The following is an 18,067-nucleotide window of genomic DNA, read 5'->3' on the forward strand; positions in this document are numbered from 1 at the left end:
ACGGCTCAAAGATGGGGGGTGATTAGGTCTCCCCTTCCAGATCGATGAACGGCTTCAACCCTGGTCAGCAAAGCTGCGGTGTCGAGCCGTCGACCTTCGTATGGACACAGAACCGTGAACCAGTCCTCTGGAATGGGCTCTGCTAAGAGGAGCACGTCCTGGTTCCTAGCCGAACTTCATTTGCGAGGTTACAAGGGCAGGGAGTCGGCCAAAGCGAGAAAAAGGCGCAGACTGTGGTCATCGTTGTCGACCAGACCCCGCGATCTCTACAGAGCTGTCGACCAGTCCCATGAAGACATTGGCCCCTCATCGTCCCATTTCTTCTCGCCCACAAAGACAACTGCAGGCAGCTCGAGTGATGGCCAGGCGACTCGGCGAGCCTATCCCACGCATGTTCCTGCATTTCTGGCTCTTGCATCCGTCCTTTTCATTAGCTGCGGCGCGAGTTGTATATATAAACTCTGTTGGACAAGGCCAGGGCGTCTGCCGAACGACGCCGGTCCGCCACCGGTCCATTCATTCAATCTCTGTGTTGATCGACCTGCAATGTGTACGCGGCCCCTCAAATTCGCCCATGGATTACCCTGAATCAAAGCCGGAGTGGTTGCCACAACGTGATTACCAGGGTGAAGGTCAAGCTCTGAACGGCGTGCAGACTGCATTAGGTAGCCTTAAGAAATATCACCACTGACAGAAGCCATGTCAAAGGGTAGGCCATTCCACACTTGTAGTTTTGGCCTTCGGCAAAATAATTTCATATGAGAAGCTTCGCCTTGTCGTTTTGGAGCTCGAAATCTCCCTTGAGGAGAATACCATATAGTGCTCCTGGTATCATCATAGGCCGCTGCTTTTCTGGGAAGGCGGGACAGCAGTGTTATGCTAGGCCTATGCAAGCTGGCGCTCCATTCACAGACAATGAAACCGACGTGGCGGCATGGATGAAATATCCGACATTGGATATTGTAGTCTTTGGTACTCGGACTCATCCCCCACGGCCTCGTCCTGGTGGCGTGATGATACAATTTCCAGCGCGGCCAGACGCGAAGGCGACAAATTAGACGGACGGTTGTATCGGATTTTTGCAAGGAAACGATTGTCACACTGTCCGAGCTGCAGGCTCTTAGACGTTCTTGATCCGGTGAAGCAGTTGGGACAACAATGTTGTCCCACGATGTAGCCAAGGAGCTCGCCACATGGGACGGACGATATGCGGAGCAGACACAGAAACATGTAGAAGAGCCTAAAAGGGCATGATGACAAGGTGACCGGTGAGCCGAGGAGCAGACTGAGAAGGATGAGAAGTAGCTTGGCCGAGTCTCAGTTGGGTTAGCGCCGTCATTGCGTAAAGGTGCTAATGGGGCCAGAATCTTCTTCGAAGGCCCGAAGAAGGGTTCGATTGGGTGGCATGGCGGGATGGCTGGATATTGGATCAGGAACCGAATTCGAGGTGTCCAGTAGCCAACTCCGCACGCACATCGGAGCCCGTGGTTTCTCGATGGCAATGCGTAAGGTAGGATGTACCCATGCAACCAGCAGGCAGGTTTGATGATTGATCAATGGGATTCCATCGGCCAACTCAGAGCGTGGTATCTAGTGTGGGTGGCGATGGCAAACTCCGCGACATCGTTGATTTTCGATGCTTCCAAGGAGCGGGACTTGAAGAGGAGCGCCATATAGCGGCTGGGCCTCGACTGGGACTAAACTGACTGGCTCGAGCAGCATCCAAGGATGACCATTCGACGATGAACCCTGTCTTGGGCTTCCAGAACTGAGCCCCAGTAAGCAAAGTAAGATAGCCCAGTTGCAAGTCCCATGCGAGCGGCACCCGCTCCAAGTCAATCCTGGCCAAGCGGAGGCCCCTGGTGGCCTAGAGCAGCTGGGAATCGAGAGACCAGAGGGGAAGAGAGTGCGGGCTCGCTTTCGGTGGCTCCCCGGCAGGGACTAGAAGCCAGTTGAGTGTTAGAATGTTGGCGTCTTTCTGAGGGGAGGCCGGCGTGGTCGGGCACTTCGTGATGGCTTTGGAATGAAAGTAAACACGAAGCGAGTCGAGTATGGCAGAAGCAGGCGCGATAATTCAGAAAATGACCTTTGCTTTGATGAGTTGGTTCGTGGGCGAGGGGAGCGGCCCTGGGGGTGGAAGACTTGAGGTGGGTGTGGTGAGATGCGTTATCACATCTGAGATGCAGTGCAGAGACGTACCTTGCCGAACCGTGCCGACCCTCTTCTCCCAGCTGCTCAACCTCAGGTCACAACCCGGCACACAGGGCAACGAGTACATGATGAATGCGTCATAGTCGATGCACTGCGTGATGTATACTGTACCTTGCCCAAAGGTGCATCAGTATAATGAGCATGTCTGCAGCAGTACCTTGAGATAGCCACCGACAGGTAGGTAGAAATGTGTACCTAGAAATGGTTGCAGAAAGAAACGGAGAAGAGGAATGGGAAGTAACAATGAAACAAGACCTACCTAGATGGCCACCATGGCGACGGCAGAGACCAGGCCGGCCAGAAGATTGGCAGATTGGGATTCCTAGCCTGGCGCTAGAGGCAAGCAAGATGTCTTGGGTCACGGATGTGCAGTCGACAATAAGGCAGGTAGGTGGTAGGTACCTTACATTCCCTCAGCCAGGAAATACCTGACGACACAGATGAGACAAGTTCGTATGGGTCCACACAGAGACAGAAGTACAAACAGTGTCAAGTGTCGACAGAAGAGTATACGTATCCATAAAAAGACGGCAAGACGGTTACCCAAACACCAGGAGATCTCAAGCGTCTAGCGCCCAGTGCGGCCTAGAGCCAGTCCTTAGTCCTTACAAAGTTCTGGTGTGGACAAGCACGCACTAACGTACCCACCCAGTCGGTGGAGGAGATGGGCAAGGGTGGCTACGAGCCGGCCTGTAATGATAAGGTAAGCGGGGAGTGGGGACCGCATCGCACCTGGCTGCAACCAAGACTTGGCGACTGCAACTGCGGTACCTTACCGCGGTACGGATACAATGCGGCAGATACCGTGTCTCCGTTCCAATGGATCTTGACCATCTCCCATGCGCCTGTCGTTGGCGTTGCTGTGCATCCCACGCCGCACCCATGCAAGCCAAAGGGCCATCCCATGGATCATGGCATGGCATAGCGCTGAGAGCCTGCCGCGCGAAAGGAGCTGGCAATATTCCGTAGGTAAGAGAACCTCTGCACATCTCTCGGGCTGTCTCATCGCAGTGTATCCGTACAATGTCGTCTCCCCCCTAGCTCAACCAGGATTCGACGTCAGCACCTTGGTTCGGTCCGCTTCTCGGCCTCCTCGACACCACTTGAATCGGCTCGACGTTGTAGCCAGTCTTGCCAGGGCCTCCTCAACCCCGGAGATGGCTTGCTGTCGATCAAAGTTATAGACTAAGGCAGTCCGTAGGCAGAGATTCGAATCAGTGCAAGCGCCCCCCCCTCTAGGCGCTCAATACCACGGCGCTCGGCTTCGCTCAAGTGTCCAGACTAGAAGCCTCCAGAAAATCTTTAGCCGTCTTACCGCTTACCTGTCACTGCCATTTTGGCAAAGGGGCGACGACCATCTCTCATTTCGCATTCGCCGGCTCTTGACGGTGCCGCTGTCTCTCCCCGTTAGCGCCACGGCAGTCGGGACAACGCCTGCCAAAAGTTGGCCAGGAATGCTTTGTCCTCGGTTCGCAAGCTAAGTCCCCATGATCCCTCGCCCTATGGTTCGGTGATGAGGTACGCCAGTTGCTTTGCGGCACCCATACCAGGTGTCGTTGAGGACGATCCATATTTGATTCAACCCGGAACTCCAGGAGAGATGATAGGTAGACTGAAAGCCACATAGATAGCTGTCGGCACCCAGCTAATTCCACCAACATCACACACAGACTCCATAGGTACGGATACCATACCCACGCAGCTCATGACTTCAGACACACTGTGATGGACGTCGATTTTCGCCCAGACCAGGACGGCCTGGGGCCGACAGAGCGGGCTCCCGAGCAGAGCTTCTGCTTTAGGACCCTCGCAGTCCTCCACCTTCCACGTCCCCCGTCGTGGCCGGACGGGGAACGTGGAAGGTGGTGTGGGTAGACAGTTGTGGTGGACTCCTTCGAGAACAAGACTGGATAATGCACTTGTCCCATCAGGGCAGGTTAAGACGGGGTCAAGCCTCAGGTACTGTCGTCTCTGTATCCGTACCCGTCCTGAATCTTACTGTAGGTGTCTTCCAAGCTCCGAGTCCCAGCAGCCCCAGGACGGTCAGGAGCGTGAGGGTCCCCGCGGTCATGATCAGGACCACCAACCCCACGAGAGATGCGGATGAAGAAAATGGTGGACTTGCCCTACTGGGCAGGGCAATAGGGCGGGTAAGGTACGGCGACAGCCTAAGGTACGGACGGGTACGGGTACAGGTACCTTGCCTGCCAATGCTAATCCGCCTGCCTGGTTTGCTCTTTGGACGCTACGGATAGAGACTCCTCAGTCCTTACAAGGTGGTTATTACGGAGCATCACCTGGCTCGACTCCTCAAGATGCGGATCATCTGGTCATTATCGTTGTGTGTGCTTACTGCGGCAGCAGGATGGATACCCTACGCGATCCACTGGCTTAGCTGAGTTCCTAGCCTGTCAGCGGAGGCATCGAGGCATCCGGCACATGGATGATGGCACTAAGGACGCCAAGTACCCTCGTCCTCGACACCGTGACACCCAACTGGAGCATCCATGAAGCGCGATGCAGAAGTCGTACCTCAGGCAACTTGCTTCATTTGGATGCACCTCGGTATCTTGGAAGTTGGAACTCGATATCAATATCGAATGAGCATGGCCACTTATTATGATGACATGGGTAAATAACGAATTCCCGACTTCCCCCCCTTCCTGTGTCTAGCTGATTAATTCCATTGTCAACCCTATGACGCTCGCGCTATTCCCTACCGCTATTTCGAACGTTTACCATCTTCCCCGCCCGCCGCCGTCCCCCGTCCATTCCCCCTTCCCTTTCCGCTAACAAATCCCCTCCTCGGTGCTGCCGGCGCCCTTTTTTTACATTGTGGCTGGACCAGCCTGCTTGGAAGTCTCTGAGTCTCTTAGGACGACGTTGGAAGCAAAGTACGGTCAGGCTAGCCTCGCAGCTGCAAAAGGTCCTTGGGCTGTTTGGGGAAGACGAGGTATTGTACACTACGAATATCCGTACACATCTACAGTATTCACGTAGTGTGGGGCGATACTGTATTCGTGACACTGCCCTGCGTGAGAATGACGACGAGACGAGGCCCCTTAAGTTGCGTCTCTGGGCTCAGGTCCTCATCTTATACAGTGCATTCAACAAGGCGACGTCCAAATACAAGGTTCCTCGACGGTTTCCCGTTCCTGCGCTGGGTACGGAGTACCAGCCGTTCAATAGGTCGGCTTGGGTTGGTCAACGGACGCGGACACGGACAGGGCATCTCGGAATTCCCCTCGGACCTATTGGCCTCGAGTCTCGAACGGGACGGTAGGAGGATGGGTAGGAGGGAAGGGATTAGAGGGGGCAATGAGAGACGACTCGAGGAGGGCTTCCGCGCAGCGCATTGTTCGCCATACACACCCACCCGTCGACGGTATCCAATGCCTTTTGCCCTACGGATACCTCTCACCTTTACTTCCGACAAGAGGCCATGTACCTTACATGCCTTGTGCTGGTCCCTTGCACATATACGCTAAATTCGCCCACAGCAGCTCGCCGCATTCTGACTCGGTCTATCCGTATGCCTGGCAATGGATGTTCCTGGCGATTGAGAGTTGAGACTGTAGTCGCCGACGACACATCGGCTACCGCCTCCCCTCTGGTGTCTGTTCCGTCTCATCGATGATCGAACAGACCGAACTGCATCGACAGTCTTTTTTCCTGCTCAACGCAGATTATGGTGCGGACTTATGGCGGACGTGGACCCTTGCCGTCCCTTGGTGGCCCGGCCCTCATCCTCCTCTTGAAGTATTGGTGTATTCGTACAGTATTAATCTCTCCATTCTGTCTGATGTGTCTACAACGTCTGGTATTGGCCCTGCCCTACGCCAGTCGATGGTCTTTTGCTTGCCCTAAGGTGTCAAGGAGAGGAGCGCTTGACACGGTACACTAGTAGGAACGGACTGTGAGAGAGGGTTGTTTGGAAAATGGCGGTTCATTTTTCTGGGCACTTCCTTGTCTGTGTCTTGCCTCGAACCTCGCGAACCCCCCCCTCCCCGCCTTCCCCGTCCGACCCAAGAAAAGAAACAGGAGATATTCTGTCCGTCTTGTGTTCTTCTGCCCGTTATTTGCTGTCTGTGTGTCAGCCTAGTCTCCTCTTTCCCCCCTCGGTCACCCCTTTTGGCCACAGTCGTCGCCCTCCTCTGACCAAGACCAAAGAAAGACTACAGAGTGTCTTGGCGACATACGGAGTACTTCGGATTTGGAGAGAGAGAGAAAGAGGGAGGGAGGGAGCGAAAGAGAGGAAAGGAGGGGGAAAGGACTGCGCAGCAGTCTGGTGTTGATCCACGCCGGGCGGGAAGCACCACCGTTCGTCGCCTTGCATAGGGAACCAATTCTTTTCTTTGTCGACGCCATTTCCCGGGGCCTGGGTCTAATTTCACACAGCCAGCATCAAAGAAGCCATTAGACACAAACCCGGCAAATGGGAATAGAAGGGAACAGTTGTCAGTCGAGTATGGGAACCTACAGGCTACGAGTGACGAGTCCCGAGTCCCGAGTCTCGTCGCGAGTCGAAGGTTCGCATCCCCTGGCCAATCCTTCATCTCACTGCCAGATTCGGCTTACGACAGGGCATTTTACCTCTCGACTTGCTACGCTGCCCTGCACGCTGGCCCCTCGCCAGCTCTGCGTCCTGGTCTGACCTGTCTGGTCCCAAAGTAGAGTACGGAGTAGCAGAAGAGGCATTCCATGGGTACTCTCTGAGGTATCCAGCATCTTCAGAACCCGCAATGCAACTGGGCCGCCATGGACAGGCTGCACTGTGAGTGTGAGGTGAACTTGACGGAGGGGTAAAGAGGAGCCCATCTTCTTCGGGATGGAACGTTGGAGAGCAAGAAGGTGAGGCCCGTTAGAGAGGCAAGAAGGCGGAGGAAGGCACAGAGAGACAGGCAAGGTACATGTTCCTGCTGATGTCTGCGGCGTGTCATCCTTGTTCCTTTATCGTCTCTCCAGGCTGAATGGCGATGGTGCTATTGCTGGTGCTGCTAGGTAGGTAGGTAAGGTTAGGTAGGTAGGTACCTGTAAGTTATTGCTGGTGCTGGTGATGGGGCTGGGGCTGGGGCTGGGGCTGTCCGGCTTCTACCAGGTGTACAGAGTACCGGGCCTGGCTCTTGCTGTCCGCCTGCTGCTGCTGCCGCTCACGCCGTCACCGCAATGTGCGACTTCGACCTTGCACCGTTGGGCCCACGCCCTCATCCACATCCGCATTACACACCCACACCCACACCTTTCTCTCTCTTTCTCACACTCTTCCCATTACCCATTACCCATTACCCACTCCACAGTCCACGCCCAAGTCCCAAGTCCCAACTGAAAGTCAAGACTCCCATCTCCAACACCCATCGACGACGCTACCTTACGCAGAGACTGCAACTACGGATACCTTACCTTCACGCAACCCTGTCCGCCTCCTGCGACCCTGGACACGTATGCCCACACGCACACACACTCTCCTCCCCTCGCTCGCTTTCGCTGCTCAACTCACGCTCCTCGTCTCCTCATCCTCACCTCGAGCACTGTCCACGGTCCAGCCTACCCTGCCAACCTAGGCAGTCCTGGCTCCTGGCTACTCCCCATCGAATCCTGGTCGCATCCATCATCGAACATCGGTTTCCTCTGGGCCCCAGCAGCGCAGTGATATGACCCTGCCTGTGTGTACCCAGCCCAGATCTTGTTCCTCACCCCGGTCGCCTCCCCGTCCAGGTCTACCCACGTCAACCCTTCACGCCTCACGCCGGGACCTGTCGTCCATTCATAATAAGGCTTGACCTTCTCCCGCGTACCCCCCTCACCTTCACCCACCAATCCGGACAATTCCTAGCCCAGCGCGCTCCCAGAGAGAAATTCGAGACACAATTCCCCTCTGGTGCTTTCTTTTCTTTCAACTTCCTTTTTTCTTTTCTGCAAGTCCTTTGCCCAAGACACGTCTGTCTAGTCGCCAACAATCTCAACACTGAAAGACTCACTAAGAGAGTAAAAAAGAGTGAGAGCCCGCGCGCGCGAGAGAGAGAAAGAGAGCCGCCGAGTGCGCGGCCAGGTCGGGACGGTCGCCGCCAGCTACGCATACCCAGAACTCAAGCATCCGGCTTGAATGTAACCGCTTCTTTGACTCCGCTCTCCGTTCGAGGCTACTTCTACGACCTCACCGCTTCCAACAAACCGACTCCTCACGTCCGAATACGTCCGAATTCACAATGTCAAACGATCCCTCCGTGAGGCGCATCTTGCCTCAGAGCTCCCAGATGGGCAGCTTCTCTTTCGCACCTCAGCAGTTCCCTCAGAGGGAAACCCAAAAGAGTACGCGCCCTCCACCTTCTACCGCCCTCCGCTCCGGCCTGCCCACGACGTTCTGTCTAACCAAAAGTGTCTTTCTGTAGATTATGTTTTCGTTGACGAACACAATCGTCATAAACGATTAAAGGGTATGCTTACTTTCCCTTGGAAATGTGCATGTGCGCGGCCTAGCTAAACTGATGGAATCAAGTGATGAGAGCTTGTGAAGGATGCAGAAGAAGAAAGATCAAGTGCGACGCGGCCACGACAAATACCTGGCCCTGCTCGGCATGTATCAGACTCAAGCTTCATTGTGTCCGTCCCAACGGCCAGTATGATGGCACTTCGAACGACGCCTATGAGCCTGTTGGAGATGAATTCGCTGCCGCGTCTTCGCAACTGCAGAACATCCGCCAGCAAGTTCCCATGCAGCAACCGTCCATGATGGCCGGCGGTCAGAAGCCCAACCCTTCAATGTATGCTGCACAGGGCGCATATTCGGATCCCAACGTCTTCCCACCTGTGCACTACTCGGATCAGCATGCTCATCAACACAATATGCATTACACCACCGTATCCCCCTCGGTATCGATGATGGAACAGTCTTACGCCGGTCAGAATGTCTTCCCAACGCCACCTCTTCAGCAAAGCCAACGTCCGGATTCTCCACCCGACACCTACTCCAATGACGGCTCGTATCAGCAATCGGATCTTGCTGATCTTTTGGGCTCCCTGAAGGTCAACGAAGCAGGAACAGGTAGGTCGTCTCTCGCAAACTGTCGCATGTAGCGGAGTTACTGACGCGCACCTCAGCACCGTATTTGAGGAACAAGGCCTCTTTTTTGCATGATGAGGAGCCTGCTGTTGAAGACGAGGAGTACAAGACCCCCCTTCCGCCTATGATCACCGGCCCGGGCCTCAAGATTCGTATTCCACCCGAATTGATGCCAGATGACGAGACCGTCATGCACTACTTCGACCTCTTCTTCAGCCACGTGCATCCCTATGTCCCTGTCCTCAGTAAAAGCGTGTTTTATCATCAGTGGAATACGAATAGAGAATCGGTATCGCCTCTCATTCTCGAGGCCCTTTTCGCCATGGGTGGAAGGCTAGCCGACGATCCTGCTCAAGGGCAGCAATGGCTCGCTTTGGCAACCAGTATGGAAACACTCGTCAGCGGTCTGGACAATGGCTAACAAACATGGCAGAGCACGCCGACTCCTTTATGGACGTACCGAGATTGAGCACGCTACAGGCCTTGCTGCTTATCTTGAAAGCTCGGGAGGCAGCACCCAAGCGCGGTTACTACTACCGTTCGTGGATGACGATTGTTCAGTGCGTTCAAATGGGCAAGGATCTCGGCCTGGACGAGCACTACTCGGACCATCAAGCGGGAAGGCCATGTGGCTCCTCTCTCTTGGACTGCCAAATGAAGAGTCGGATCTGGCAGTCCATATTCGTATGCGAAACCATGATTGGGTCTCCTCAAGGTTAGTGCTTGGCCTTTCTCGAATTGTTGTAATAACCTGCTAACTCTCGAAGGCCGAACCGATCTCGCCGTTGAGCTGGATTCAATTGATTTTAGCGTCCCCCGTCCAATCCCTGGGGGCGACGACTCTGAGTACCACACTACCCGGAACTTCACCTATTTCGCACGAATTGTCCGCAACGTCAGCCGCATGAACACCGCCTATGGCCACCTCAAGAAGAAGAAGACGAAGGACTGGGGTGTTGATCCCGAGTTTGTGCAGCTCAACCCGGCCTTGAATGCCTGGTTGAACGACCTCCCAGCGGACTTGTCGGTTACTTTCCCGCCCGATGGCTCGCCACCATGGCTTTCGTCACCCTACATCGGCAACTTGCATTCCTACTACTATCTGACTCTGATTCTGCTGCATCGACCACAGCTGAATTTCCTGGACCCCAACGCACAGGATGGGCAATGGAAGCAGCACATGATGATTTGCTACTCATCGGCCAAGGCTCTTTGTCGGCTCCAGGAGGCGGTCTTGAATTCGTTTGGATTTCCTGGACTACAATGCATGCTTCGTGGATTCAGCTTCACCGTCTACTGTGGACTGTGTTGCATCGTACTCCATCTGGTGGGTTATGATCCGTGTTTCCCCGTTACTGGCTCTCTAACTTTATGGTACATAGGTGGCTGTCGTCTCTCCAGATCCTGATCTGAACACTGATGCGAGAGAGTTTTTCACGCGGCACATGCGGGTGCTCGAACGAGTCATGTCGGTTTGGCCAATGGCAGACCTCCAGAAGCAAGTCGACGCGGTGCGCGAAGCGTTTTCTGCTGACGTCAGGAAACCCTTTGTTCTCAAACCCAGCTTCCCATACGGCAGTCCCCAGTCATCCAACCATTCCAGTCCTCCTAGGGGCTACAGGCCGGGTATGGCTCGCACTGCTTCTTTGGAACACCAGTTGGATACGCAGAACCTTCAACACTCCCAAGTCAGTTATACCAGCCATCCCATTACACCTCCTATTTCTGCCGGACCTGTGGATACCAAGAGTGACTCGCCTGCTATACAGTCGCTCGTCATGATGGCAAGCCAAAGTTCCCAAGCGCCGGGAATGCAGCAAACAATGTCGCTGTCGGACGCGCCGGCTTGGAACCCTGCGCGTATTTTTGAGTAAGTTATCCCTGACAATCATCCGTCTTGAAAGGAATGGTCAGCTAATTCATATCTACAGACAATGGAACACGTCTTTCGGTACGCCTCAGGTCCAACCACAGCCTTCGACGCTGCCTCCCCAGTCCAATTCGCTTAGTGTTTCTCCGTCTTCAGGTGCACCCGAAGCCCCGTCTCTCCAAGACATTCAGGCTGTCAATGCCACTCTTCCAGTGGCCTCTCAACAGATGGCGCAACAATACTCTGCAGCCCCTGTGCAGACGTTTGTCTCGCCGGCTATGTGGCAGGAGTCCGTGGCGAGTGTCTACGAAGGCGGTCTCAAGCGGGGCTGGGACTACGATGGGAGTGGTCCTATGATGAAACGGCGATGAGCTTTTTCACATTGATTTTAGCAAAGCTACCTAACATTCTTGTCGGCGACATCAACTGGATGTTTTACACCTTTGGTATAGCGACGACGATTTACCGGTTCATAACAACCTCGCCAGCCTACGGGATGCCTCCACTAACAGCCTTTGGACCGACGAAAAGGTGCCCCCGCCAGCTACAGCGATTCACGTACATATCTGGAATTTCACTTTCTACGGTCCTTGTTCGCCTCATACACGGTTGATTCTCGCGATGAATACATGTACACGATTATGATGAAAATGAGGAGGAGGGAACACAAACAACGGAAGATCCATGTTCGGCGCCGGCGTCACTCATACCCCTTTGAAGCCATGGCCACTGGGAACGGAGCGGGAACGGGGCTCCCGAGAGGCTTTTTTTTCGGGTGGTGTGAGGAAAGAGAGAAGATTGGCGAAGTTTTGTCCTGGTCTGTATTCTGGACTGTATTATTACTATTTATGGCATGTTGCCTCACGACGGAGCCAACAGCGCGGCCCATTCTGGCTCGGCGCACGGACAGCGCGCACCTTTGGCATTGCGAACGCGGAGTCTTGCTTGCTTTACTAGCCCATCATCCATGGAAAGGCCCAAAAAAGTAACTGTAAGAGGAGAGAGAAGTTTTGTTGTTTCCATGACTTTGGACCGATCAATACGGAAATGATACCATCTGTGCACGCAAAATATTCAGTCATCTAGCACACAGTGAAGTGCATTCGCTGCAACGTCTGCTTGGCAAACAAGGAGTACGATGTTTGGGGAGGGGATTGACATTGGATAGATCCGGGTGTGTGTGTGTATCGTGTATGGGGGGCTCTCCAACCGGGAAGTCCCCAAAGCGGTCGCAAAGTCTCGCCACTGGACGAGTTGATTGGCCATAGTATCTGATGTTGGCATGTTCACAGGGTTCATTCAGCCGCATGTTAAGAAACCCAAGAGGCTTTGCATAAGCAGACGGATGGTCTCAACTTCCTAGCGCGGACGCTGCATGCAAAGGCGTTGTCTTAGACACCACCACACCTATGTGTCAGAAGGCGATTGAACAACCCAAGAGTATCCGTAGGCAAACGGGCTGACCGACACGAAGTTAAAGTAGGTCTCGGCGGTCGGCTGCAGTACCTACCTGTACGTCTCTGCCTCGCGTACTGCCCGTTTTATTCCACTTGGTCGCCTCACGAAAAGAAATTTTGCCTGTCGGCCATTCCGTCGTAGGGAACGCCGCAGACGGAGGTTATGAGAGGACGGCGCGGAAGCCGGGATTCGGATGCCGAGGTATTCGGTGTCTGAATGGCCCTGACCCGGCGAGAGTGTGGGAGCATTGACAATGACATTCCGATGAGGACCCTTATAGGGAGCAGCTGACCTTCCATCACCACTGACAATACAGAGTACTGCATTAGAAGCTTCTTCCGATTCTTCTTCTCCAGCTTCGCTTCATAATGACGCTTGCCGCTGTGGTTTGCCGCTGGGGCATTGGCGACTGCCGTAAATTGGTGGGGGGGGGGGGGGTTGCGCCAGACGCGGGGGGGGGGGGTTAAAAAGTGCGGGGCGGGGGGGGGGGGGGGGGGGGAGGGGGGGGGGGGGGGGGGGGGGGGGGGGTTTACCGATACACACGCAGGAGGAAAGGTTAAAAAATGACGGGCAGGGTCGAGAACGTTCCATGTCCGTCACTCATCGAAGCCCGACAGGGAATGAGACGGTGAGTTGAGAGACAGTCGCGTGGATACGTGTACCAGATCGGCGTACAGACACAGGACCTATTAGTTGGCGCTCGCATGGGTACCTACCTATCTTCCTTATGCCTCGTGTTTCGCAGCTGGGACCAGGTCGATTTCCTGCTTTTTGGGTCAGCGGCGGGGGAGTATGGGGGATATTTTACAGTTGCGCAAGCACGTGCGGCAAAGGTTCCCTCTCTTCCACGGCCTTGTACTTGGCCAAGTGACATACATTGTCGTGGGGAGATCGCCTTTAGAGTTTGAAATTGCACGTATTCAACTTTGCGACGATGATTTGTTTACAACCCAAACCCCCCACCCCCCCCTCTCTTCTGGCCGCTCAACGGTCAGACCGGGTCCGTATATCGCCGATAGAGTGCGTCGGATTTGCGCAAGAATATGCGTGGCGTGCAGAATGAGGGGTGAGCCCGACGAAGGGGGGAGGTAATTAGAAAGAAAGGCCCAAAGGGCCAAAGGGGGGGTAGGGTGATGGCTGGACGAGGAAGGGGAATGAAGAATGAATATTCTGGGATGTCTGGAATCCTTGCAGATGTGTCTTCCCTCCCCCCCCTTCTTCTACCTAGGATATGCAGTCCAATAGACCCGAATCTTGCTTCCATTTTCATCGCATCTTTTGGTCTTGGGAGCATAACGGGTTTCCCCGCTTTTCCGTCCTTTGTTGCTGCTCTCATACTTTTTCTTGTTGGGATCGAAAAGGGAGGTTAGTTCTCGGCGTGGCCGCGTGGCCGAGGGTTGAAGTTGGGCTGTTGTTTTGGAAAAGTATGCATATTGCGTCGACGTGCGTCTCTTGTTTCGGACTTAAACAATGTTGGAACCATCCTCTTTTGACTTGCGAAACATGACACACGCATAAAGGTACAGTACGTACTCGGTCTCCGGCTGTTGTTGAACCCCCAGTTTGTTTTGTGGACAAGCTCACGGCTACCGGACGTTGAACCCCGTCTCCGATGGCATCGGCAACATAGGTTAGCATTATGCATTCCTCCTCTTGAATTTTGATCTTGTAGGATGATGTTACCGGATGCACTGCCGCATGCCGGGTTTCATAGGGATGAAAGAATATTTTATTTCTTTTTGGTGGCAGCGAGACGAATCGGCAACGACACTACTACCTTTGAGGTTTCGGGACGTTGAACCACGAGGCTTTTCTGGTAGCTGTCAGGAGGGGTAGAAAAACGAGTCGGGGTCTCAGGATGGGATGGGTCGGAGTTTATTAGTATCCTTCGGGGGTTTCTCGGCGCCCGGACGCGAAGGGTGGTGGGAGTGGAAGCCGATACGGCGGCGGCGGCGGCCACGGATGGACGGAGGTGGCCGAGGAGGGACGGATACCTTCTCGTGGTGGTGGCGGCTGGAAGTGGGGCTGGGGGGCTGAAATGTGGCCCCCGGCAGACGCAAAGTCAGCTCGCTTTCGTTTTTGGCTTTCCGCTCTGGACCTTTGGTGACCTCTACTTTCGCATTCTCTTCTCTCCGACCAACCACCTTTCTACATGAGAGAGAAACCTCCAGTTGGGCCCAGATGAGGAGGGTGGGTGTGTGAGAGACTTGAAGGTATGGATAGACATTCCGAGGTTGTCAGCGGCGAAAATGGAACTCCGAAAGCGATGACCTAGCGATTACCTTCCGGAACATGGTTCAACCTGGACCTTTTTGCCTCCTATACGGAGTATGGCAAGTATGAACACCTCCACGACCACATGGGCTGCGATCCCACCGTTAACGTTGGAAAGGTCCATAGTAGCTCCTCGTCGCCTTCCCCTCTTGACTCGATCCGCTTTTATGGGCCGTGGCGACTCTGAATGACTAGCGCAGTGCATCTGTGTCAGGGAAGGGGGTATATGTGTGTGTTTTCTTCTGTTTGTTCTTTTGATAATATACAATCGTCGTCTGTCTCTCCCGTCTTGACATCAATATCGAACGGGATGCTTGCCGCGCGCGATGAAGACCGGGATTCCCGCAGGCTTCTGATCACACGCCCTCCCCTCATGAGTACCCCTCTAGACAACGCAGCGAACGTGTACTACCTAGCATACGTACACTTCATTTCGCCTCCCTCTCCTGCTTGAATCGTAAAAATGCCACGTCGTTGGCCGGGCCCTCTCCCTAAAGTCCCGGAATCGAAAGCGAGAATCTCTTGGCAATTCCTTTCCTTCACTTGCGCTTACCGAGCGACTCGCGCACAATGTTCCAGACCCAGCCATCCTTGACGCCGTGACTCACGCCCTTGCCGCCACCACCGCTGCTGCTCTTGCGACTCGTCTCGAGACCCGTATTGATGCCGAACTGGCCGACGGGACGGTAGTGGTACCACTTCCGCTGCGCCATCAGCGCCGAGACGTCCTTGGTATGCGTGACGATGCCGAAGCGCGTGGCCAGGGTCCCCGCTCCCGCGCCTGCGGCGGGTACGGGGCGGAGCTCGGCGGCCGTGACGAGGGTCGTCCGGGGACGGGTCGCCAGGCCCATTGTGCCGAGCTCGAGCTGGGCCGTGGGCGGGAGGGCGCGCACGTAGCGTTCCAGGAGGGTGCGGGATTGTCGCGCGTAAGGGGGCAGGCGGAGGTAGATGTAGGTTACAAAGGGGGCTGAGGTGTAGGATACGAAGAGGAAGGGGATTATGCCGCAGGCGGCCACTGTTTGGGTTGTTAATGAGGGCGATGGGTGGTTTTGGTTTTCCAAGCAGATATGAAAACTCTCGAAGCGGTTCAAAGGGGTGAGGTGTGTATGAGAGAGGGGGAAGATATGTCGACGAGAACAGAACCAGAGGAGATGAGGGGGTTGCGGTTGCGAGGGGGACCAGAGGTATGAGATGAGGGCAAAAACTTACATCCCGCTGCCTGCGTGAGCGTCTTGTCTTCGGCGCGGACGTAGCTGGGAGCGGCCACTAAGCAGAAGAAGGCGCACGAGAAGACGGCGGTGATCTTCCAAAAGGCCAGGAAGGCCGTCCGGCCAGTGCCGGCGTGATAGATGAGTAGTCTTTCGGGCAGTTCTGGTACGCACCGTTAGCCCTCTGTCGTACGCAGTGGATGAGGATATCCCATTCTAAACTTTGGTGCCTTCGGATGGGTCTAAGTACTTACGTGCGCTCCCGGCCCGGGCAGAGCCTCCGGCGACGGACGGTTTTGGTGGTGTGACGGCCCGAGGACCGGTGGGCGGCGGTGCGGAGGCGAAGGGCCGTCTCAGACTACATCGTTGGTAAGGAAAAGATTTCCGGAGGACTGGGCGGAGAGCGCATTGTCGCAGCGTGAGGAGGCTACGTGTCGTTTGCGGAGGCTGCCGTATGCGTAGGAGCAACATTGTGAAGTTGTCCGCTGGATAGGGTAGAGTGAGAGAGAAGGGGTGCTCGTTGGGTGGATTAGGGAGAGTGAGAGTTTGATGGGATGAAATGAGATGCTGCGGCGGATGAGGTCACTGCGCGCACTTGGGCAGCCAATTTATTTTTTTTTTCCCCCACGCGACGCGACTTGACTTAATCGGCATCCAGCGCCGGGTTGATGTAGTCTCATTCCATCACTAAGTAAATTGAGGGGGAGAAAAGCAATTGATACGCCACAATCTGTAACTAAAAACCAATTTGAATTTAATTCATTGAGTTCACTCTCTGATCCAAGTTAGCCATGTATGCTAGGATCACATTCGATGTGACTGAAGATCGCCAATGCCAGGCTCCGATATTGAGACCCTGCCAGATTCGCTGGCGGATCAACATCTCACCAACTCAAAGCCTGTGCTCCCGAGTCGATTCCCGCCGTCCTTTGAGTCAAACAATGTTCTTCTGGAGCCACTCCTTCCACTGGTCGAGCGTCCAGCCGGAGCTGATTTCATTGTTCGGGTACCCGTCAAACAGCACTGTCGGGCTGACGTGCACGCCAGTCAACCGCGCGAGCTTGATGAGCACCTTGAAGTCGTTCGTCACGCCGTTGCCGACGTTGAGCGCGCCCTCGGCGTCCGGCTTGTCCGACACGACTAGCAGGTCCAGGACCTGCTTCTCGTCGATGCCCACCGAGCCCGCGAGTTTCGCGAGGCGCTTGTACGTGTCGTTACGCGGCTCGTTGACGACGTTGACGTCAAAGTAGTCCTTTTGCGCCTTGAAGAGCGCGTCGCTGTACGCCCAGAACTTGTGCGGCGCGACTTTGACGACGGCGACGGCGGACTCGTGGACAAGCGTGCTGGAGGGGTGCCAGGGCTGGACCTGCTGGCGGAAGATGACCTCGAGGTTGGCGGCCCAGGCTGGGTTACCGCGGATGGCGGGCACGACGGCGTTGTAAAAGGTGTTGAACTGCTTGGCCGAGTAGGGGCAGACATAGTCGAGGTAGAGCTCGATGGTGTGCGGCTGCGAGGGGACGCCATCGGTGGAGGGCTTGGGCGCTCCGAAGGTGAGTTTGTGAGCTGCGAACTTTGGTGGCACGGCCATTGTTGGTGGTGTTTGTCGATAACGAGATGTGTTGCTGGTGCTTAGTTTGCGTTGTAAGAGTGCAGTGTTTCTGCTGATGCGTATCGTCGGATTTGAGGACGAGACGAGTGGGATTAGAGACGACGCAGAGATTGGGCGTCGATTCAGGTTTAATAAGACGTTAGGGGGGAGCTTCATGGAGCTTGTCTGGAGGTTATGTGATGCGGGTGGCCCAGCAGCAGCAATAATGGGTGATGACGAAGTTTCCCCATTGGAGCAGGCGGCGGGGGCGGGGTAGCTTCTGTTGTTGATAGAGCGGCTTGTCCACAGCTGGCTGCCAATGGGTGAGGTTTTGCAATCATGATGCAAGCGCACGAATGCTTGCTGACTGAGCGCCTCAAAACTCACCATTAGCATCA

General features: G+C 55.0%; 6 protein-coding genes across 6 annotated transcripts; 4 read left to right on the plus strand and 2 right to left on the minus strand.

Moving 5' to 3' along the window:
* Positions 1–3,622: 3,622 nt before the first annotated feature.
* On the plus strand, positions 3,623–4,318 carry CORC01_10987 (uncharacterized protein; the record flags this gene model as incomplete). The annotated part of the gene is made up of 3 exons (XM_022622614.1): positions 3,623–3,729; positions 3,882–4,076; positions 4,228–4,318. Coding segments are annotated over 3 exons (393 nt in total), but the record flags the coding sequence as incomplete, so codon positions are not given.
* A 934-nt stretch (positions 4,319–5,252) lies between these two features.
* Positions 5,253–6,078, plus strand: CORC01_10988 (uncharacterized protein; the record flags this gene model as incomplete). Its single annotated transcript, XM_022622615.1, has 3 exons — positions 5,253–5,375; positions 5,678–5,846; positions 5,897–6,078. The coding sequence occupies 3 exons, from the start codon at positions 5,253–5,255 to the stop codon at positions 6,076–6,078; spliced, it is 474 nt and encodes a 157-aa protein (XP_022470835.1).
* A 71-nt stretch (positions 6,079–6,149) lies between these two features.
* CORC01_10989 (uncharacterized protein) lies at positions 6,150–6,506 on the plus strand (the record flags this gene model as incomplete). The annotated part of the gene is made up of 1 exon (XM_022622616.1): positions 6,150–6,506. The coding sequence occupies one exon, from the start codon at positions 6,150–6,152 to the stop codon at positions 6,504–6,506; it is 357 nt and encodes a 118-aa protein (XP_022470836.1).
* A 1,911-nt stretch (positions 6,507–8,417) lies between these two features.
* CORC01_10990 (uncharacterized protein) lies at positions 8,418–11,512 on the plus strand (the record flags this gene model as incomplete). Its single annotated transcript, XM_022622617.1, has 8 exons — positions 8,418–8,520; positions 8,601–8,645; positions 8,708–9,253; positions 9,310–9,654; positions 9,705–9,986; positions 10,039–10,598; positions 10,654–11,141; positions 11,203–11,512. The coding sequence occupies 8 exons, from the start codon at positions 8,418–8,420 to the stop codon at positions 11,510–11,512; spliced, it is 2,679 nt and encodes an 892-aa protein (XP_022470837.1).
* Positions 11,513–15,412: 3,900 nt separating this feature from the next.
* Positions 15,413–16,552, minus strand: CORC01_10991 (uncharacterized protein; the record flags this gene model as incomplete). Its single annotated transcript, XM_022622618.1, has 3 exons — positions 15,413–15,888; positions 16,083–16,244; positions 16,336–16,552. 3 exons carry the CDS (start codon positions 16,550–16,552, stop codon positions 15,413–15,415), a joined length of 855 nt encoding a protein of 284 aa, XP_022470838.1.
* A 463-nt stretch (positions 16,553–17,015) lies between these two features.
* Positions 17,016–17,669, minus strand: CORC01_10992 (uncharacterized protein; the record flags this gene model as incomplete). The annotated part of the gene is made up of 1 exon (XM_022622619.1): positions 17,016–17,669. The coding sequence occupies one exon, from the start codon at positions 17,667–17,669 to the stop codon at positions 17,016–17,018; it is 654 nt and encodes a 217-aa protein (XP_022470839.1).
* Between the last annotated feature and the right edge of the window lie 398 nt (positions 17,670–18,067).

The sequence above is a fragment of the Colletotrichum orchidophilum genome, assembly GCF_001831195.1.
Source record: "Colletotrichum orchidophilum strain IMI 309357 chromosome Unknown Scaffold_114.1, whole genome shotgun sequence".
Taxonomy (NCBI): Eukaryota; Fungi; Ascomycota; class Sordariomycetes; order Glomerellales; family Glomerellaceae; genus Colletotrichum; species Colletotrichum orchidophilum.